The sequence below is a fragment of the Cydia strobilella genome, chromosome 27 (assembly GCF_947568885.1).
Source record: "Cydia strobilella chromosome 27, ilCydStro3.1, whole genome shotgun sequence".
In the NCBI taxonomy this organism is placed as follows: domain Eukaryota; kingdom Metazoa; phylum Arthropoda; class Insecta; order Lepidoptera; family Tortricidae; genus Cydia; species Cydia strobilella.
In genome coordinates, this window is record NC_086067.1 from 7,563,630 (window position 1) to 7,587,345 (window position 23,716).

The 23,716-nt window shown below is 38.2% G+C and overlaps 2 protein-coding genes across 2 annotated transcripts in view; both read left to right on the top strand.

The window, feature by feature from the left end:
- The first annotated feature begins 3,443 nt into the window (after positions 1-3,443).
- LOC134753477 (uncharacterized) lies at positions 3,444-6,278 on the top strand. Its single transcript, XM_063689353.1, has one exon. The coding sequence runs from the start codon at positions 3,444-3,446 to the stop codon at positions 6,276-6,278; it is 2,835 nt and encodes a 944-aa protein (XP_063545423.1).
- Positions 6,279-7,966: 1,688 nt separating this feature from the next.
- Positions 7,967-23,716, top strand: part of LOC134753621 (SID1 transmembrane family member 1-like) — a 30,324-nt gene continuing 14,574 nt past the window's right edge. Inside the window, 10 exon segments of the mRNA XM_063689557.1 lie at positions 7,967-8,170; positions 9,660-9,729; positions 10,297-10,387; positions 12,213-12,335; positions 14,414-14,592; positions 14,707-14,895; positions 15,374-15,457; positions 15,907-16,067; positions 21,809-21,963; positions 22,980-23,141. Of these exon segments, the coding sequence (XP_063545627.1) occupies positions 8,073-8,170; positions 9,660-9,729; positions 10,297-10,387; positions 12,213-12,335; positions 14,414-14,592; positions 14,707-14,895; positions 15,374-15,457; positions 15,907-16,067; positions 21,809-21,963; positions 22,980-23,141 (1,312 nt within the window). The 5' untranslated portion in view covers positions 7,967-8,072.

Below are 23,716 nucleotides of genomic sequence, written 5' to 3' on the forward strand. Positions count from 1 at the left end.
AAAAATATGAACGCATTGAGTTATAAACAGCCATTTGACTTTTACTGAACTGGTGTTGCCTTCAAATAAAATTTGCCTTAAGTTTAATTATTAATAATTTTATTCTTAGGGCTGGTGAGGCCAGAGGGTTTACAACTTTTCAGTGTACTTCCTTATTAGGCACTCGTGGATAATATTAGTAAATAAATTGTACATGGTTTGCACATCTGTGCACTTATCCCGCCAGTCTTATTTAAAAAACATAGACATACCAGAACGACCGTATTCAATCCAAAGTCTCTGGTTGGCCCTATTCCCATCTCGGACCCAATGATTTAAAGCCGAAACTGGACCAAACTCTTTAGTTCATGAAAAAGAACTATGAGCAGCAAACAAGTTGAAACAAGTTATGAAAGGCAGCCGGTAGGTATGCAATCTAACTTCATACGAATAGTACATTGTAATAGTACATCTTAGTTTAGGTACTTTAGAGGAACGTGGTTGGGTGAGTAAAAGGTACCGTTGACGGGTAGACTTAGACTGATTTATTAAATCATAATCAAGTGTTTTATACATTTCTAATCTACGGCGGTACAGACATTATCTTAATCAAATCAGCGCGTGCTCTAACCTATACTAAGTTATCGTGTTGCGGCAAGCAAGAAAGCATACTCAATTTCATGGTAGATGGCGCTGCGCTGCACACATCGCGCGCTACGGGTTTCCTGCGACCTATATAAGCGCGGCCATTGTCAAGCTTTTTATTTTTGCAATATCCTTCAAAGAAATAACATGTCATGTATACGCGTCTAATTTATTAATAATATAATTGTGTTGCAAATCGGCGTTTCAATTCTTATTTCACGTTATGAGGAACTAGAGTCTACAAAGTGGTCCATTAGAGCCGGAAATATAGTGAATTAGTGGTGAAAAACGAACAATCGCAGTGAAATAAGAATAATTTTGAGAGATTATAGACGTCACGCATCGAACATTCTAGAACAAAATAAATGAAGAAGGAACAAGAGTGAAAAAACAAAATACGAACAATGATGAAAAAAAATACTAAAAATACGAGAAATAAACGATGAATGAATAATATTTACGAGGTTTCAGTGCATAAATACAATAAATAACCATATCGAGTACCGCGAGAACAATAATTGAGTGATTTTCGTAAAAATAGTCGGCGCTTCGGTGTAAACATTGGTGTAAACAATGGACATAAAACTGTGAAAATACATCGAGATTCGTAATAATTTTGAAGAAAACGTGTAAAAACGAGCAAAGCTACGAACATTTAGTGTTTTTCAAGCCAAAAGAGTGAAGATTCAAGATATTTCGTAAGATTTTACTACATAACCTACAAAATGGATACTTACGTGTCGGAACAAGAAATTACTTACGAATTAATAAGAAAGATCGGGATAAACTTAAAGAAGCAAGGAAAATCACGTATTACGAAAGGCTATGTACAAGCTAGAATTGATACATTGAACGAGTATTGGCAGAAATTTCAAACAAACCATTTCCAAATCTTGAAATATGCAACTACGGCTCAGAAAAAGGAGCATAATTACTTCACAACCGACTTGTACTCCAATGGAGAAGAAGAGTATTTTGTGATTAAAGGAGAGTTATCGGATACTATCGAGCTATTCAACAAATCCGAAACTTTGAGTGAGCAACCGCAATCGCAACCGCAATACAAGTCAACGTCGGAAGTAAACAAGCATTCTACGCAAGAGGTGAAGCTTCCAAAAGTGATCCTGCCCCAATTCTCTGGAGATTATCAAGAATGGACGTCATTTAGAGACCTGTACACGTCGCTCGTTCATAATAAAACATCGCTGAGCAAGGTACAAAAACTTCATTACCTGAAATCAAGTGTCACCGGTGAAGCTGAACAATTATTGAAGCATCTGCAAATAACCGAGAAAAACTATGATGTTGCATGGGAAACTTTAGACAAGAGGTACAACAACAAACGCATGATAGTAAATACCATCTTGAATAGATTTATGAATCAAAAGAAAGTGTACAACGGCACATCTAGATCTATCAGAGAGCTACTCGATACTACCCAAGAATGCCTGAACAGCCTTAAAAACAACGACGTAAAGATTAACGAGTGGGATACTATCGTGATTCACATTATACTCAACAAATTGGATGACGAGACGCGCAAACAGTGGGAAGAGGAGATAAAAGCGCTACCTGTACAAGAGTTGCCGAAACTAGAGAAGTTTACAACCTTCTTAGAGACACGTTTCAGAGTGTTAGAAATGGTTCCATCTACAACCTATTCGAAGGACAGAGAGAGAGCTATCGTGAGACAGAGATCCTTTCTAACAAGCCCCGCTACAACTACAATACAGTGTTCCTACTGCAAACAAAACCACTTCACCTATCTATGCAAAGAATTTGCAAACCTAGATGTCAACAACAGAGTTCAACATGTCCAAAAGGAAAGACTTTGCTTTAACTGCATGTCATCAAAACATAATGTGAAAAATTGTAAATCCAGAGTATCTTGTCATCATTGCCAAAAAAGACATCATTCTTTACTTCATTTTGAAAACCAACCAACTGAGAAGAGAGAAAATCCAATACAATCTACATCGAGAGAAACCGCTACAAATTTGAGAGAAGAGACTACTACAAAACCTTCAGATACACCAAAAATAAGAAACTACCTTATCACTCAGAGTCATACTGCGCTCATGGCTACCGCACTAGTAAACATTAAGACTGGCCATGGTATACAAGTTCTACGAGCACTCATTGATCCCTGTTCACAAGAATCATTTATAAGTGAAGCAACTGTCAAACAATTACAGCTGCGAAGAAAACCAGCTGATGGATTAGTTACCGGAGTGGGTCATATGTCAACAAGAATCAAGTCCGCTACAGATATAGAAGTTTACTCAAGGTTCAACGACAACTTCAAAGTCAACTGCACAGCCTACATTATTCAAGATGTCACCGACAATATGCCTGAAGTCCCAATCAATCCACAGAAATGGAGTCATCTGCAATACCTGTCACTTGCAGACCCAACTTACCATACACCAAGCAACATTGATCTACTACTTGGAGTTCACATCTACACAGACATTTTGATGAACGGAGTGATTAAAGGAGAACCAGGTACTCCCATAGCACAACAAACTCGCTTGGGATACATCCTGTCAGGAGGTCAGTTGAACAACAACCACATGAGAGAGTTCAAAAGCATGCATCTGAACATAACATTAGAGAAGATGGTATAAAAATTTTGGGAGACAGAGAGATTAGAGTCAGAGGAAAACGACACTCTCACCCCACAAGAACTTCGAGCTGAGAACATTTATCAAGATACAGTAGCAAGAGATACAAACGGAAGATACATCGTATCACTTCCATTCAAGTGTGACAAACCTACTTTACCAGAGAATTCGAGAGAAATCGCACTGAGAAGATTCATGAGCACTGAGAGAAGATTAGAAGCAAACACAAAATTGAGAGAATCCTACAATGAAGTCATGAGAGAGTACATAATGTTACAACATATGGAATTAGTTGAACGAGATGAACCTATGAGAGAGCCAGACAGAAGAGTATACCTGTCACATCATCCTGTGATCCGTGAAGATAGAGACACTACTAAGCTTCGGGTAGTTTATGATGCTTCATGCAGAGGAGCCAACGGAGTAAGCCTCAACTCAGAACTGCTAATTGGTCCGTCACTTCTGGGAGATCTTCGAGACATTCTTATGAGATGGAGAACGCATAAAGTCTGCTTTGTCGCCGATGTCATCAAAATGTACCGGCAGATCCTTGTAAGAAGAGAAGACACAGACTTTCAGAGAATACTTTGGAGATTCAGCCCTGATGAAGACATAAGAGAGTATAGAATGCTAACTGTAACCTTCGGAACAGCATGTGCACCATTCTTAGCAATCAAAACCCTGAGACAGATAGCAATCGATGAGGCAAACACAGAAGATTATGCACAAGCTCGAGAAATCATCAACCATTCTTTCTACATGGATGATGTACTGTCAGGGGGAAATACAATAGAAACCGCAGTAGAGGCTAAACGTCAACTGACAGAAGTACTAAGAAGAGGAGGCTTCGAGTTACAAAAATGGTCTTCAAACAGCAAAGAATTCATAAACACAGTAGAACCAGAGAAGAGAGCGAAGAATTCTGAGATAGATATCAACAAAAAAGAGACAATCAAAACATTAGGAATCACTTGGAACTCAAACGAAGATACCCTCTTAGTAACAAACAAAATCAACACTTTATCTGAGCAGCAAGTAACAAAGAGAAACGTCTTAACAGTCATCGCTTCCCTGTTTGATCCAATGGGTTGGCTAGCACCATCTGTAGCCATGGCGAAAATATTTCTACAGAAGACCTGGTCAAGAGAATTATCATGGGACACAGAGTTACCTGAAGACTTGAAGACAGAGTGGAAGACTTTCTGCAGAGGCATAGAGCACCTGTCAGACGTGAAGCTTGAGAGATGGATCGGAACGACCAACAACAGCGAGTTAGTAGAACTGCATGGCTTTGCTGATGCATCAATGTCAGCCTACGCAGCAGTAGTCTACAGCAAAGTAATCCAACCAGACGGAGAAGTCAAAATATCACTCATCATGGCAAAAACAAAAATCTCACCGTTGAAAAAACAACTCACTTTGCCCCGTCTTGAACTGAGTGCAGCACTGCTACTGAGCCAACTACTGAAACACGTCGCTACAGCTATGAGAATCGAGCACAACCATACATACGCTTATTCAGATTCAAAAGTAACCTTAGCCTGGATTCTCGGAGACCCGCTGAAGTGGACAACATTTGTGAAAAACCGAGTCATTGCAATCAACAACAACATAGATACAACATGGTCGTACGTGAACACAAAAGAAAACCCTGCAGATCCAGCATCGAGAGGAGTCACACCTGAGAAATTAAAAGAACATACACTATGGTTTCAAGGCCCAACATTTTTACATCAAAGAGAATGGAGAAGAGAACACTATGAAGTAGAAGATACAGATCTAGAAACAAGAAAATCTATCAAATGCGCAACTACTACCTTGTCAGAGAAGACTCAGAAGACAGAAGATTTCATACTTACAATTTCAAAGAGATATTCATCATTGAGAAAACTCATCTCAGTCATAGCCTACTGTAGAAGATGGCTTATCTTAAAAAACAAACATGTAAAAGAAAACTTACCTCAATATGTAACTCATGATGAGCGAGAAGAAGCACTTACAACATGTATCAAGCTTTCTCAACAACTAGAATTTCCACAAGAAATCGAAGCTCTGAGAAATCACACAACATTGAAGAAAAGAAGTCGTTTACTGTCATTTACGCCCTTTCTCGATGACAAACAAATCCTGAGAGTTGGAGGAAGATTGAAACATGCAGATTTAGAGTTCCTGAGCAAACATCCAATTATCCTGTCCAAGAACAACGTACTGATACCACTTTTACTTAACGACGCACACAAGAAGACGTTGCATGGAGGCCCTCAACTGATGACTACATATCTTAGAGGAAGATACTGGCTGATTGACGCAGGAAACACTATAAAAACATACGTGAGAAATTGCTTTCCTTGTGCTAAACAAAAAGCAAAGACAGTAACTCAACTGATGGGTGACTTACCTGAGATACGAGTGAAGCCGTCAAGAGCGCTCCTTACAACTGGTGTAGATTTCGCAGGTCCAGTAAACGTGCGCATGAGCCCTGGACGAGGAACAAAGACTTTCAAAGCATATATAAGCATCTTCATCTGCATGGTAACTAAAGCAATACATATAGAATGTGTGAGCAACATGTCTATGGAAGCGTTCATGGCAGCATTTAGAAGATTTACATCAAGAAGAGGATTCGTCAAGGAGATGTGGAGTGACCACGGGACTAACTTCATTTCCTCGAGCAAAGAAATACTAGAGACTTGGAGACTTGGCAAGTCAACAATCCCTGTTGAACTAGCAGCCCTACTAGATACAGAAGGCACCAAGTGGAAGTTCATCCCTCCTGGATCACCAAACCATGGCGGATTGTGGGAGGCCGGAGTCAAGAGTATCAAGTTTCATCTTAAGAGAACTCTCGGAGACGCTACACCTACCTTCGAAGAATTTACAACTCTTTTGAACCAGGTCGAGGCTTGTCTGAACTCAAGACCTTTATCACCGCTGAGCGATCATCCTGATGACCTAGAGCCGCTGACACCAGCACATTTTCTTGTCAGAGAACCGAGTCACCATCCCGGAGAGAGATTTGACACAACATAAGACAAATTCATTATCAAGATGGCAAAACATTCAGAAAATGCTACAAATATTTTGGAGAAAATGGCAAACTGAATTTCTAACAAGATTACAAGAGAGACCGAAGTGGAAAATCAGAAAACAAGAGTTTAACGTCGGAGACCTCGTACTAATTAAGGATCATAGATTACCTCCTAGTAAATGGCTACTAGGTAGAGTTGTACAGAAACACCCTGGACAAGACAACGTGACACGAGTCTACGAAGTCCGCACAGCAACTGGAGTGCTAACCCGCTCGATTTCGAAGCTCTGTCCACTACCAGATGTGAGAAGAAAGGATTCTGCTATTCTTTAGGCGGGAGTATGTTGCGGCAAGCAAGAAAGCATACTCAATTTCATGGTAGATGGCGCTGCGCTGCACACATCGCGCGCTACGGGTTTCCTGCGACCTATATAAGCGCGGCCATTGTCAAGCTTTTTATTTTTGCAATATCCTTCAAAGAAATAACATGTCATGTATACGCGTCTAATTTATTAATAATATAATTGTGTTGCAAATCGGCGTTTCAATTCTTATTTCACGTTATGAGGAACTAGAGTCTACAATCGACACGCGCCGATAATATTTTGCTGACCGCCATAGGTACTAACATAGTAATTTAAGTATATTTGTAACTAACTAAATATGGAATACAATCCATATTTTCGTTCGTTCGTTATATCGTCCGAAATAAATGATTTTTATTTTATTTTCATCTTTTTATTGTGATATTATGCGCGCGAGCTGTAAGCGAGCGCGCAATAAGAAAGCCGATGTGTGTAATGACCAATGCACACGCGTTTCAACATAATTGGTCAGTAAATAAGAAAAAAAATACTACTCGTCCCTTTCTTTTGGGTGCTATTATAGTACTAGCATAAGCCAAAGACAGTATAATTATGATTATCTCTGTCTACGTTTGAAATAAGACAGTCCGTAGCCAAACTATAATAATACTGTGTTAGACAAAGAGTAGGTAGTATAATATAAATGAAAATCGAAATTTTGTTTTCTGCCTCTATTGCTCTTGATATTCGAGCGATATAGGGACCGTGCGAGTTGGAGGGTCTGCAATCTTGTGGCCTGAATCGGAAATATAAACTATACATTGACACTTCACGCCAAAGCAAGTGTTGCCCTCTACCGTTCATGTACGTTTCCTTGTGCATTGTAGATTCTGCCATCTGTGGGCTACATTGGAAGCATAACAGTTTTTTGACAAGTTTTCAGAGATATTGAAATATGACATTGATGCATCAATTAAGGTGGTTTGTTTACAGAGGATCTACCGGGAAACGCGAATCCGAAATTTTGCTATCTGTCACTTTATCGCTCGAATATGCAAGTGACAGAAATATTAAATCACATTTAAAATCGGGTCTATCGCGAATTTATTTTGTCTTTATTTACCGACGTTTCGACACAGGTTTCACAGGTCGTGGTCGCGGCTAATTGATGTCCCAGCGAAATATCGATTTTCTTGTTTCGTGATAGACCCTCAGGTTGTAGTAGTGGCACCCTCTACGCAGAGTTTCGCGTAATATTTCCTATACGGGGGGCACCTTTTTCAATAGTTTTATTAGGGATTTACTCACTGCACATGGCAACTGCATTTTGTTATGACACTGACACTACAGCTGTCATGATTTGACGGTAGATACTGCACTACTGCAGTAGTTTCCAAAATAGGTGAAAATTACGTTTAAATTACATTTAAAACTGCAATAAGTAATTCAAATTCAATGTTTTAAGTGAAATTATCAAGTGTGTGGTGCAAAATGGCGCGCGGCTATGTGAAATTGTACATATTGCTAAGTTTTCCTTTCATTTCTTTGTGTCAGCAAAATACTGGAATTGTGTTTAATTATAATAACACGTAAGTAATTCTAAGTTATAATTATACATTTGACTTACGTACAATTACGATAAGGATACTATAATACAACTTACAATTATTATAATAATTAATAAATCATCAAAATATTCATCATTGTTTCAACCGTGCGTACCGCAATTTTGACCTTATTTATACTAATTATTGTGAAACGAATCGTAATTATAATCACAAAATGTAACTTTGCAATTGTTATTCATAATTGCTTTGGAGAAGTATGTTTAGAAAATCAATCAATTGATTATCTATTTATATTGCTAAAATAAGAAATTATGAATCATACTTGATTGTGGGATACCCAGTTGTAAACTTATGTGTAACATATTTATGCATTACTACTTATCTAATATGAGGCATTTTCTATGAAAAGGGACCTTATTGTCGATGGCGCTTTAGCCGCACAGCGTCGCGCGGCATTGTATTTATATTGGAACATCATTTATAATAGCGTAAGCGCCATCGACAATAAGGTCCCTTTTTTATAGAAAATATCACATATACTTTATGTCAATGACTTATAATCAGAGACCAGAATATTGGTGACAGTTTTGAATAGTCTTGGGGATTTCTTTTTTTTTTTTACTTTGCCTATTAAAAGCTATTTGCACTTAGCACAAATGCACTCTCTCTCTTTAGCCCTTTTGTGCCATTCGTCACTGTTCTGTGCGACTTGGAGCTAGTTCTTCCCTGCAGTCCTCTTGATGTTGTCGTCCCAACGCATCTGGGGTCTACTTTGAGGATGCTCTTTGTCCCATGTTCGCCACTCAAGTAGTTGTTTACTCCACGAATCGGTCTTTCGTGCTATATGACCAGCCCATTACCACTTTATACTGGCCATCGCGTTTTACAACATCAGTGACCTTGCTCTGTTGTCTCAGCCACTCATTCGTTTCACAAATGCAATAATACTAACAAATTATATGGGCATTAGTCTGAATTAAATAATTGAAATTGAAATAATAAATGTGACATTTTCAATCCATACTAATATTATAAATGCGAAAGTCTGTCTGTCTGTCTGTGTGTTCCCTCTTCACGCTTAAACCGCTGAATCGATTTAGATGAAATTTGGCATAGAGATAGGTTGAGTCCCTGAGAAGGACATAGGATAGTTTTTATCCCGAAAATCATCCCTTAAGAAAGTAAAAAGTGGGGTGGAATTGAGATATATAATGAAGTGCCTGCTAATTTGTGTGCATAATATGCTGAAATTGACTGATCGCTATGAGAATTTTCCCAGGCGCTATACTTACTTTAGCTGCTGTTACTAAGTCCACGCAGACGAAGTCGCGGGCAAAAGCTAGTAAATAATAAAAGTACCACATTAATGCTTGATTTCAAATTGTAGCTGTATGGAAATAGCGCCTTATTAACAACCGACAATAAGTACCCTTTTGATTGAGAATGGCACAAATAGTAAGGTTCTATACTTACTGTTAGGTGTTAGCTAATTTTTTTATTATCATTTCAGATACAAATTTGATGTTGAATACACAGTCAATGTGAGTAAGAATGTGGAATACATTATGGAGTTTGCTGGGGTGAGTCTTTGAAAATAATTTATGAATGAATAATAAATCTTTATAATAATAATAAATGTTAGTTAAGTTTACGTGCTGACGCGATCGCTTGGACAGGTCTCCACGGAAGACCGTCAAGATACCTGAAAGGTAACTTGACATCAAGCTGAGGGGAGACCTTTTCAGTGACGTTTATGTTTTATATTAATAAAAGTGTATTACATTTAAGCAATACTGCGTAGCGTCCTGAATAAATTTATTTTCTTTCTTTCTTTATTTTCATCAGGCAACTAATAAATACTTTAAAACTACCATACATATTATCATAAAAAAAATCTTTAAAATAATTGTATGGCTGCGAATGCTGCGATACATTTCGCAACCCCGCAATGTCAGGGAACCGGCCGCAGAACAGTCGGAACTTGACAACCTTCGACCAAAACTCCTCCTACCCTATCTGACCTACGTGCCTCGGCCGCATCCCTCGACCGAGGCATGTCTCCACCGACCGAGCTGCTTCGCGCGGCAATTTCCTCGCGAGGCGGGTCTGGGTGAGGTCCTATTGACGAATGTTGTGCTGGCCCACAGGACTCGTTCGACACCCCGGCGCGAGTAACTGTCGCCAGCAACTTCGCCAACAGCACATTCCCTCTCTTTGTCACGGCGCGACAACAGAAAGGTATGTTTACTAAAAAAAATAGCGAAAGTACATACGTGTAACTCTCTATTATGTGCTCCTCTGTAATGTTTGCTTGTCTGCACGCACTGTGTATTCAGTCTGTGCACGCACTGCACAGATGGCAGTCGCTTTCGCAAAAACTAGTGCCTACGCCAATTCTCGGGATTAGTTGTCTCCTATGAGCCGTGGCAAAAAGCCGAGATAACGCGAGGAAGATGATCGAACTAATTAGTTTTTACGAAAGCGACTGCCATCTGACCTTCCAACCCAGAGGGGGAACTAGGCCTTGTTAGGATTATTCCGGTTTCCTCACGATGTTTTCCTTCACCGAAAAGCGACTGGTAAATATCAAATGATATTTCGTACATAAGTTCCGAAAAACTCATTGGTATGAGTCGGGGTTTAAACCCGCGACCTCCTGATTGAAAGTCGCACGCTCTTACCGCTAGGCCACCAGCGCTTTTTTTACCAGTAACACTCTGTTTGGAAATATTACCAGTAACATACCAATCTTACCAGTAAGATTCTCCGGACGTTTGACGATATTTCGCTTATAAAATTCTCATACTTTTTGTAGATTACTGCGATAGCTGAGGCGTGACCAGATTAGATATTATTTCGATAATTTATTCATATCTAGAAAATCACTACGCTAATTTGAGTTTTTCTTATTCAAAATTTGTTTGTTTTATAAACTGGAGCTATCCATTCTATCTGTCTGTCTGTCTGTCTGTCTGTGTGTTACCTCTTCACGCTTAAACCGCTGAACCGATTTAGATGAAATTTGGCATAGAGATAGTTGAGGCCCTGAAAAGGACATAGGATAGATTTTATCCCGAAAATCATCCCTTAAGAAAGTGAAAAGCGGGGTGGAATTGAGATAATTAATGAAGTGCCTGCTAATTTGTGTGCATAATAAATATGCTCAAATTGAATTATTGCTATGAGAATTTTTCCAGGCGCTATACTTACTTTGGCTGCTGTTACTAAGTCCGCGCAGACGAAGTCGCGGGCAAAAGCTAGTATAAAATAATTACAGGACTAGATATACCTCATGTCATTGTATGTGCAAAGTTTTATTACAATCCAACACGTAGTTTTAAAATGAGAAGGTGAAATTCGGCCGAGCTTGCTGCGGATTCATAAGGTCTTAATCTAAATAGTAATTATGTATGCAACCGGTCTGGGCTAGTGGGTAGTGACCATGCCTGTGAAGCCGATGGTCCTGGGTTCGAATCCCGGTAAGGACATTTATTTGTGTGATGAGCACAGATATTTGTTCCTGAGTCATGGGTGTTTTCTATGTATTTTAAGTATTTATATATTACTAGCTTTTGCCCGCGACTTCGTCTGCGTGGACTTAGTAACCGCAGCTAGAGTAAGAATAGCGCCTGGAAAAATTATCATAGCAATCTAAGTTTGAGCATATTATGCACACAAATTAGCAGGCACTTCGTTAATTATCTCAATTCCACCCCGGATTTTACTTTCTTAAGGGATGATTTTCGGGATAAAAACTATCCTATGTCCTTCTCAGGGACTCAACCTATCTCTATGTTAAATTTCATCTATTTTGATTCAGCGGTTTAAGCGTGAAGAGGGAACACACAGACAGACAGACAGACAGACTTTCGCATTTATAATATTAGTATGGATTTATATCGTTGTCTGAGTATCCATAACACAAGTCTCCTTGGGCTTACGGGCTTACCGTGGGACTTAGTCAATCTGTGTAAGAATGTCCTATAATATTTATTTATTTATTTATTACTGTTTGTTTCTCATTCTAAAGTACATTTTATATTTCTCATCTTACTTATTGCAGGAGTGTCATCCTGGCAGCTGCCCATGGTGGTGGAGGTGCCTGGCAGCTTCCAGCAGTTCACCAACATATCGCGGACTCTCTGTCCTCACAACAACATGTTCGCTGAGGACGAAGACACGTGCGGTAAGACACAACATGTTTTTCATATCACCTATTCGAAAAGGACTTTTTCTTCCCTGCTAGGAGGGATTAAAGTGGCACTATTCTGTTCTAGGACCTTATTTTTTACATTTTAGCATACTATTTTTTTAGCTTATATAATTACTATAGAGGAGCCATACCAAACAATGAAATCAAAAAAATTCTAATTATATGGTTAAAATTTATGTTATCAGCTTTTTAAATAAAACTATGAAAACGGATTATATCGCGTATATTGAATTTATAATACATCCCGACGTTTCGAACTCTTTACAGCGTTCGTGGTCAACGGGTGACTGAGGAAAAATTACATAATCCGTTTTCATAGTTTTATTTCATGAGTAACTATCGCGGTAACCGAAGACAATATTATCAGCTTTTTGTTATCTCCGAATATTCCTACCTGCATGTGAAATAGTCCGAACGCGTCTACACTATTTAAGGATTTGTCAAAAGAGTAGTAGAATACACATATAATACATATATTAATATAAATACATACAATAATAATACAATAATAGACGTCGCCGGTGATCGTAGAGCTGGCAGCTTCCTCGCACAAAGAGTAAACATTGCAATACAGCGAGGAAGTGCTGCCAGCATCTACGGCACCATGCCGCAGGGGAATAGTTTTTAGTTATTTATTTAAGATTAGTTTTATTTATTTTTAGTTTTATTTTATTTATTTTTAGTTTTAGTTTTTAAGTTTTATAGGTTAGTTATTTAATTTTATAGAAATAAAAACTATAAAAAGTGCAGACATTAATGTTAATATATATATTGAAGCATATGTACTTTTACTTAATAAACCTCTGGTCGGGTTATATACACATATAAAATAGGTATGTCTTTCTGTTCACGCTGACGTAGTAAACGGGGGACGGATCAGGGTCTACTGCGGCCCCCTGATACGTAAATAAATTTATTGTTATCACGTTTTTATTATATGTGGTATTTTCTTTAAAAAGGGACCTTATTGTCGATGGCGCTTACGCCATTATAAACGATACATATACAATGCCGCGCGACGCTGTGCGGCGTAAGCGCCATCGACAATAAGGTCCCTTTTAATAGAAAATGCCCCATATCACCGATTATTTACACTTATACAAGAAGCTTATATACAGAGTGAATAAGACAAAGTTTTTAAGCGCGGATAGATGACGTCAAAATCAACGTTCCTCAAAATTTAGTTTTACATGAAAACTATGTAAGTATATAAGGTTCTTATGTTTAGCTAATGTAACCGAATGGATATAGGTGTATTTCAAATACAAACTTTACTCAAGGATTTGGTCGTTGTATAGAAAAAAAATACAGATATAAAAGTCATAATAAAAAAAACTGCTCTGGTGGGTAAATGTAAAATAAAAATGTTAAATACTGTAAATAAACCATTTGTAAATAGTAACAAAACCGAGAAATAATGTCGTGAGAATATATTTATCAATTACATTATATAGTTCATATTTCTCAATGAGCAAATTTTATGATTCTTTAATACGTCTACCTATATTCAATCGATTATAATGCCGATACTATCCCCCACTGCTAATAAAAACTATTATGTATAATATTCTACAGTATGATTTATACCTATTATTCATGAATTGGAGTTTAATCGTTATACCTATATATAAGTTACTCACAAAATGGTCTGTTCTGCCACAAAATTAGTAACGCAAAAACTGCCACGAATTGTAGACTAAGAATACTTATGCTTCCATCGATTTGTCTCTGGCAGAGAGACTCTCTGCCAAGCCATTGGCATACATATCGCATAGGAGCGCCAAACTTGACGTATATTTTGGCATATGAACCCAATATATGAACATGGATGACTACATACATTTTGTAAAAGCAGCATATATCACAAATATGTATTTAGGCATTTTGACTTACAAGATAATGTCCAATACGTTCGTGCCAGTTTTAGTAATGATTTTTACAAAGCTTTTTGTTTGTTCCATTCAAGTTTATTTAGATTTTAATAGTAGATTACGTTAATGTTAGCTTGAAATTAAAATATAATTAAGTCATACCTGCCTCTTCCTTTTCAGACGTCTCGAATCAGAACACTCCGCTCGTCCATCTAACGTCCTCCTCGCCGGACCCGATAGAAGTTACTATTGTAGTAGAAACGGTCAAAGATTTCTACATAAAGTTAAATACTACTACTAATATAACGGTGACGCCGAGCCAGCCGAAATATTACTTTTTTCCTTTTAAACAGGAAAAGGTAAGTGTTAGTGTAAAACATGTTACTATTGTAAGAGAAACGGTCAAAGATTTCTACATAAAGCTTTTGTACGTATATCTATTCTGTGAATAACCATTAAAATTTAACTTTCAGGAGATGGATTTAAAGAAACAAAGCGAGAAAAGACAGTCCATGTGCAGCGGAGAAGAGAAAAGCGTGTTTTTGGAGAACATTTTCGAAAGCCAAAAGTCATTCTCGTGGTTCAGACAACCGAAGAGCGTGATCGTCATGATAGAGTCAGATGATGATGTCTGTGCTGTCATATCTATACAGAATTTTTCCGTAAGTATATTTTATTAAACTAAATACACCTTTATAGGGTACAAGTACTGCTCAAATACAGGACGAATACAGTTAAATACATCAAAACATTGAACGAATACAGTCAAATAAATGTTAAATATGGGTAAGTATTGGCAAAACTAGCTAGCGGTAAGTATTAAATGCAGGTACGAGTAAATACTGCATAAATACATACAAATATCTGACGAATACAGGTAAATATTTGACATATACTGACCATACACATTAAAAATATTTTACAATACACTAAATAGTGGCCAAAAAGCGCGTTCTTGAATTTTGAACAGACAATCAAAGAGGAAGACCTTAGCTCCTTCTACTCTACCGAACGTCTGTAAGTGGAGTAAGTGTAGAAACGCAACAGAAGCGACGAAAGAGCTAGTAGACGGTCTTACCTGACAGATGATCTTCTCCACATTTACCTTAACGTGATTCCAATTTATTTATTTTATTTCAGTGCCCAGTATTCGATAATGAGAGGAACATACTATACGACGGATACTACCTAACGATGACGAGGCAAGGAGGTATTACTTTAAATGTAAGTAATCTATGAGTTAGTCTTTGTTTTATCAATTATTTATATTTTTAGGGTTCCGTACCCAAAGGGTAAAAACGGGACCCTATTACTAAGACTCCGCTGTCCGTCTGTCTGTCACCAGGCTGTATCTCATGAACCGTGATAGCTAGACAGTTGAAATTTTCACAGATGATGTATTTCTGTTGCCGCTATAACAACAAATACTAAAAACAGAATAATATAAATATTTAAATGGGGCTCCCATACAACAAACGTGATTTTTTTGCTGTTTTTTTTTCGTAACGGTACGGAACCCTTCGTGCGCGAGTCCAACTCGCACTTGACGGTTTTTTGGTATTATACGTCTGCCTAAAACTTTTAAAATTCATTTGTTCTTGTAGTTGTATGTTTGAAAGAGACAAAATCAGAGGCATATTTAGTATTTACATAATACTATTATTAAATTCCAGCAAGACATGTTCCCTGTAGGCTTCTACATAGTTTTCATAGTGAAAACTTCAGACGAGGACTGCACGGGGCTAAACAACAACAAAACCCTACCTACCATGGCGAGGTACCTTGGCTGGGAGCAAAACTACGTAGCCACCACGGCGAGGACTAAGAACTTCACGTAAGTTGTTAATATTTGATGAATACATGTGAATTATTGTAAATACCGGCAAAATTAGGTGAAATACATGCAAAAACTCTACACATACAAGCGAAATATATAGTATATACTGGCAAATACAAATAATTATAATTAAATACATAAAAATACAGGTAAATACATTCAAATACAGGATATTAATTTACGAATACCAAATATAGATATAACTCCGTAATAGATGGATACAGTCTAAGAAAAAAACGTGCCTCGAAAATCAAGAAAATTTGATTCTCGTTCAGAGGGCGCTACTAGCTTTGGCCTACTGTCGTATAGATGGCGTTGACGGTATCGTTTGTTATTTAACAATTTTAACGCATATCAGTGAAAGAACATGGGTCAAAATCATAAAAATAATTAATGCAAATAAAAAAAATCATTTATCCATATTTAAATACATTTTATCGTATTTTTATAAATCTTCATTTTTAGTTTTAAAGTGTGTCGATAGATGGCAGTGAATTTTCTGTGGTTACAAAATTTACTATGACAGTACCGCTCTAGTATAAGTTACTCTATGCGAATACTGACAAATACAGATAACTTCTTGACAAATATAAGCGAAAACCCCAATGCCACATGAATCCATCGCATATATTGTGCAAATACACACGTCACGACTTTAAGGTGGTTCGATTTTCATACAAAATTCAATCTGCTTTAATTAAGGCACTACACACTATTACTACACAAATATTTGCTCATTTATCTACTTTCGAATATTCGTTTGCGCTAAATTAATAGAAAAACTTTGTTTCATACAGAAATCATACATAAATCAACGTAATTTTTTCATCAATTTTACGTATGTGTGTGTCACAAATGTCGTGTACAAATACGTTGCGTGCGGCGTTGCCACTCTATGACGTTGGCGACGTTGCCTGGCCGACCTGGCAGGATTTGCAGTGCCGTCATGTTTAGTGCATTTTTATTTGACAGTGTTGACACTGACACATAGGGTCATGTTTATTGTGACATCAATTTGTTTGTATAAACTGAAAATGATAGCAACGTCTAAATCAAGTTACAAAAATCATCGGTGTTCTGGTCCGCGAAAATCCAGAAAAATTCAGACTCAATTGAAGCGGAATTCATGATGGTGAAGTTTCGTAAGGTAGGTGCAGTTTTATTCCTTCATTGTACATTGTAATTTTCTCGTGCCGATCTTTTTAGAAAATAATTCTCACTTCTTCCGTAATATAAGCAGTGAACAATACCTATATAATGTAATTATTACTGTTTTGGTTGCCGAATAGTCAATGTGTCACTAACTCTAGGTTTTTTTAGGTATTGTGCAAAATGAAGAGGCATTCTTGGAAATAAAATGTTTTCCTTCATTAGCCAGAAAAAATCAGGACATCCTCACTGCAATAAAGTAAAATAAAACATTTCCTGGGGATGAAAATTATGGAATTTTGTCTATGAATGAAAAACACAATTATTACTAGGTAAGTAAATGATAACTTTATTAGAATCCATATTGTTGCATCATCTTTCTTCCTATAACATTAGAGATTTTGTGCTATCATGATATTATTTTTCTTTCAGGTACAGGGACAACTACGGATAACAAATATGAAAAAATGTTATTTCATTTGTTGTGTGAATCCATCTACACCAACAAGACATCCACTGCTGGACATAGGCCTCCCCAGGGATCTCCACAACGACTGGTCTTGCAAGACCGGCCAAAATATCGAGAAATAAATAATATAAATAAACATGATAAATATCCCGTTTTCTATAATAGTTATAATTAGAAGGCCATGCAATGTTGTTACTCACTGTACCTACTTGAATCCAAAAAAAATATATATAAAAAAAGTTTTAATTTTATTTTACAATTACTACTTTATTATTAGTACATTACGATACAAGTGCGAAAAGTAGGAAATTGGCAACGAGTGGCGATAAATTGAAACACGACCGAAGGAAGTGTTTTAACCGACACGAGTTGCGAATTACCTTTTCGCACGTGTATTGTACAACGTTTTACAGTACATAATTATGGCCCTTTACATTTTCGACATATGCACGTATTGTACTAATTACCGCACTAGGGCGGTAACGTATATGTAGCACCATATGTACTAAAAAGTATTTTACAGTACATATGGTGCAACTTTCTCGCCCTAGTGCGTAAAGAGCACTTTTCATGCATATGTCGAAAGGTTAAAGGGCCATATGTACTGTAAAACGTTGTACGATACACGTGCGAATAGGTAATTCGCAACTCGTGTCGATTTAAAACACTCCCTGCGGTCGTGTTTTAATTTATCGCCACTCGTTTCGAATTTCCTCTTTTCCGCACTTGTATCGTAAATAACTATTTCAAACTGCAAGGGTACGATGATAAATCTCAATTCAATATAATTTTGCAACATTTGGCATTAAAAGGTTATAAATTGTATGGAGATGAAATCTATCATCGTACCCTTCTAGTTTGAAAAATACTATAGAGGCTGGGCAGTAAGGGATTGCTTTACTTGTAGAACTATATTTAGCGCTTTAAAAAAAACTGATACCTGACACTTACAAACCTGGACTTCCTTGGGCTAGTGCTACTAAGAATCGTCAGTATTCTCCATCCTTTCTGAGTTGGAAGAACCCAAAAAGGTGAGATTTGTGAAAGTCAGGTTTTCAATATATGTGGCGGTTTCAACCAAACGGGTACCTACTTATTGTTGTCATATTTCCATAAAGCTTCAAAATGAAATCAACCTAATCGACAACCGACAATGTGCTACCTTTTAGTTCAAAACGTCACATATTTTTATAAAACGTTATAAACTAATTTATTAATAATACTGAATATCTGGGAGAAAAAGAAAACATAAGTAAAAACTCAAAAATGCTCGTTTTCCCAGAGATAAGACCTAGCTAGATCGAACCCCTTACAGCAAATTTCATCGAAATCGTTAGAGCCGTTTCCGATATCACTGAAATATATTTCGGTTATATCGGAATTATTATTATTATTTATTTATTTTATTTTATTACAAGGAGATAAAACAGAAGCATACAAGTGAAGAACAATACCTAGTCGGCTCATAAGTTCTGTCATATACATAGTATCAAATAAAATCAAAAGTTTAAGTTTATTCCGTATAATTTGTACAGCGTTTGAAAGCTTATAAACTAGAGAATCTAAATGTATAACATTTATTCAAAATAACCGCCACAATTATCTACACAGGCTTGAAGTCTTCGTGGCCAGTCGTCAATGGATTCACGCACCACTTTCATGTCGATATTGGCCACTGCCGTAGCAAGAGATTTTTTCAGCGAGTCTAGATTTGCATGAGGTTTTGAGCACACCTTTTCCTCTAAATACTGCCATATTTTATAGTCTAAAGGATTAAGATCTGGGCTACAGGAGGGCCAATCTTCATGCCGTATAAAGTCGATTTTATTGGAGGCGAGCCAGGCTTGTGTAGACTTTGCCTTATGGGCTGGAGCAGAGTCCTGCTGGAAAACCCAATGCTGGTTTAGAAACATCGTATGGGATAGTGGTTTCACAATATTAGTCAACACCGTGTCTTGGTACACTTTGGCACTAGTTTTTACTCCTTTCTCACAAAAATGCATACTAGTGACGCCCGCATAAGAAACTCCCAGCCAAACCATCACAGATGAAGGGGGATGACCTCTTTGAATACGGGGAATGCTATTAGACGCTTCTTTACTATTGCGAGCGTACACTCTATCATTTTGTTTATTACAGTTTTCTTCTATGTCAAAAATTTTCTCGTCCGAAAACAGTATACAACGGTGCTTATTTTTAGCGTACTTCTTCAATAAAGCTTTAGATCTTTTAAGCCTTAAAGCTTTAAGCCGACCATTGAGAAGATGGCCAGTTTTTCGTTTATAAGCACGAAGTCTCAGGTCTTGATTAAGCACTCTTTTCACCGTGTTTTTGCTCAAACCCATCTGGAGGGCCATAACTTTTTGTTTCCTAGCGGGATTTCTGGCAATGCGTGCCCTAATTGCATGTACAACCGCTGGAGTCCTAGCTGTACGCGGACGACCGCTTCTTTTCTTGTCATTTAAACTAGAGACCTCACTGTATCTTTCTATGGTACGATACACAAATCTTAGAGAGAATTTTAAATTTTCAAGTAGCTTAAAAATTTTAGTCGGCGAGTGACCACAACGATATAGTGCATTTATTGCGGTACGGCTATCTTTAAGCGTCCACTCCATGTTGAAGAAAACAGAAAATTGCAAAATTATACTACTCAAATATTTAATAAAGATTCGAAATTCAAATGCAGAACGGTTTTTGTTTTAGGAGTTCCAAATTTAAATTTTAAAGGCCAGTGACAGAACTTATGAGCCGACTAGGTATAGACAGAATATACATAACTATTATAGATTATGTTGTTTCCTTAAGCATATCTCACCGAGAACATAAGTGGTATTAAAATGTAAACCTAGCAACATGCAACACTTAACTATTTTAACTACAACAACTACATTAAATTCATATTTATGATTTATGAATGTTATGATCTAAAACTACTTATCTATTTTTTATATAATTTTGTGACAGCAGCCTTGAATGAGGCACGGGAGCATGAGAATAAATCTACATTACAAAGTAGCTGGTTGTGGTGGTCGCAAATTCTATGTAAAGGAGCCCGTTTGCCTGCGTTAGAACGCGTAAGCGGTAAACTAAATAAGTGTTTGGACCTGGTCAACTTCTGCGGAGTGCGAAACTGTAGGGCCGCGAGAAGCTGCGGGCAGTCTACATCGGCTACGCAGATATTGCGCAGCATCACTGCGTCAGCAACGGCTCGTCGGTTCTCCAGAGACAGCATGTTAAACTTGGTCAAAAGATCAGCGTATGAACAACGCGGACTCTTTATTTTAAAATTCAGAAAGCGAAGAAATTTCTTCTGCACCATTTCTATTTTATCTACGTAAATTTGGTAGTATGGGTTCCACGCTACTGAAGCATACTCAAGATATGATCTTACCAGTGATTGATATAGTAGAATGAGAGTGTCCTGCTTTTTGAACGGTTTAGATGTACGTATTATGAAGCCGAGCATTTGGTACGCTTTTTTTACAACGCTGTCTACGTGAACATCAAGAGTTAATTTAGAGTCTAAGTGCATACCTAAATCACGTATACTTTCAGTAGTTTCCAGGCGGTGTTCATTTATGTGATATGAGTTATGTATTATGTATTTCTTTTTTGTGAATATCATATGTTGACATTTGTTGAAAGATCGGACAATCGGACAAGAATTCGAAGAATAAAAGGTATAAGAAACATAAGATAACACAAAAAGGACAAAAAAAGTACCCCTGACGTACCAGTCTCGAACCCGAATCCTCTTGCACGTATTTCCACGAACATACCGCAACGCCATTGCAGCATACTTACACTGCATGAAATTGTCTACTACAAGCATCACGGAAACACTGTTTGCATGTGTGAGTAATAGTAGGAAATAGCATGACAGAAACACTCTGTCGACTTTAAAAGTGTTTTTTGCACTAATGAAGTATTCAATGTTTATTATTATAGTTCAATATTTATGTAAAGAGTGCGCTAAACATACTTTTAAGTATACAGATACCAACACTATTCCACAAAAAAATAAAACCTTAAAATTTGCAAAAGTGACGCCATCTAGCGGGGTTTAAGCTTTGGGTAACCTAGTCGAACCACCTTAAAATAAGCCCTTTTGTTTCAGCCTCCGCATCATAGCGACGATATCATACCAGGACTACATGATCGCGGCGGGGGCGGCGCTCGGCTTCTTCTTATGTTTCTACGTGGCGTTTATAATCACGGTCGTGTATCAACGACGCAAGGCAAGGCAAGATGCTGAGGCTAACTTGAATGAAGGTAAGGAAATAAAATGCTGAAATAATTCAAACAGTATTTGGCTAAGGTAGGTGAAATACAGGCAAAAACTTGAAAATCACAAGTGAAATACACATGAATACTTGCAAATACATACAAATACTGGTAAATACGGAACGAATACATGCAATTACTGGACGAATACACACAAATACAGTTAAATACTTCACAAATATATGCAAATACAGTATGTAAAGGTACCAGGACTACATAATGGAAGCAGGGGCCGCGCTCGGCTTCTTGTGTTTCTACGTGGCGTTTATAATCACGGTCTGAGGCTAATTTGAATGAAGGTTAGAAAATACTAGAAAACTGTATAAATACAAAACAAATTTAGCCAAATTCTATCCGAATACAGAAAAATACTGGTGAATACGTGCAAATATTGAACAAACACACACAAATGTAGGTAAATACTAAACATACTGTGTACTTTTTCACTAATTGCTTGAAAATATAGGTACAATACAATACAAATAAATCTGAATCTCAAATATTCTTTATTGCTCACCAATAACAATTGCAACAATACATATATTTTAAGCATATAACTTAAACTACCATGGCATGGTAGGCAGGTACGGTAGAAAATATATATACTTGCCGCAAAACTAAGTGAATTCGTCACTTTCTTCCGTATATGACATCTATTTCGGTTTATTAAAATATTTACTTTTTCTTTCCAGCGGAATGCATCTCATCCCCCTCGACACCGCACGACGCGGCTAACGTGTCCGTCCGCAGACGACACACGCCTATCAATGTGGAGGCTGAGAGCACCTCGCAGCGGTGTCTAGTGGGCGAGGGAGATCGCAGGGACACCGGTAAATATACTTACACAGCGGAATGTATCTCATCCCCCTCGACACCTTACGACGCGGCCAACGTGTCCGTCCGCAGACGACACACGCCCATCAATGTGGAGGCTGAGAGCACCTCGCAGCGGTGTCTAGTGGGCGAGGGTGATCGCAGGGACACCGGTAAATATACTTACACAGCGGAATGTATCTCACCCCCCTCGACACCTTACGACGCGGCTAACGTGTCCGTCCGCAGACGACACACGCCTATCAATGTGGAGGCTGAGAGCACCTCGCAGCGGTGTCTAGTGGGCGAGGGAGATCGCAGGGACACCGGTAAATATACTTACACAGCGGAATGTATCTCATCCCCCTCGACACCTTACGACGCGGCCAACGTGTCCGTCCGCAGACGACACACGCCCATCAATGTGGAGGCTGAGAGCACCTCGCAGCGGTGTCTAGTGGGCGAGGGTGATCGCAGGGACACCGGTAAATATACTTACACAGCGGAATGTATCTCACCCCCCTCGACACCTTACGACGCGGCTAACGTGTCCGTCCGCAGACGACACACGCCTATCAATGTGGAGGCTGAGAGCACCTCGCAGCGGTGTCTAGTGGGCGAGGGAGATCGCAGGGACACCGGTAAATATACTTACACAGCGGAATGTATCTCATCCCCCTCGACACCTTACGACGCGGCCAACGTGTCCGTCCGCAGACGACACACGCCCATCAATGTGGAGGCTGAGAGCACCTCGCAGCGGTGTCTAGTGGGCGAGGGTGATCGCAGGGACACCGGTAAATATACTTACACAGCGGAATGTATCTCACCCCCCTCGACACCTCACGACTCGGCCAACGTGTCCGTGCGCAGACGGCACACGCCCATCAATGCGGAGGCAGAGAGCTCGCAGCGGTGTCTAGTGGGC

Coding starts and splice junctions, on each gene's coding strand:
- LOC134753477 (XM_063689353.1), top strand. CDS start 3,444: ATGAGCACTGAGAGAAGATTAGAAGCAAACACAAAATTGAGAGAATCC.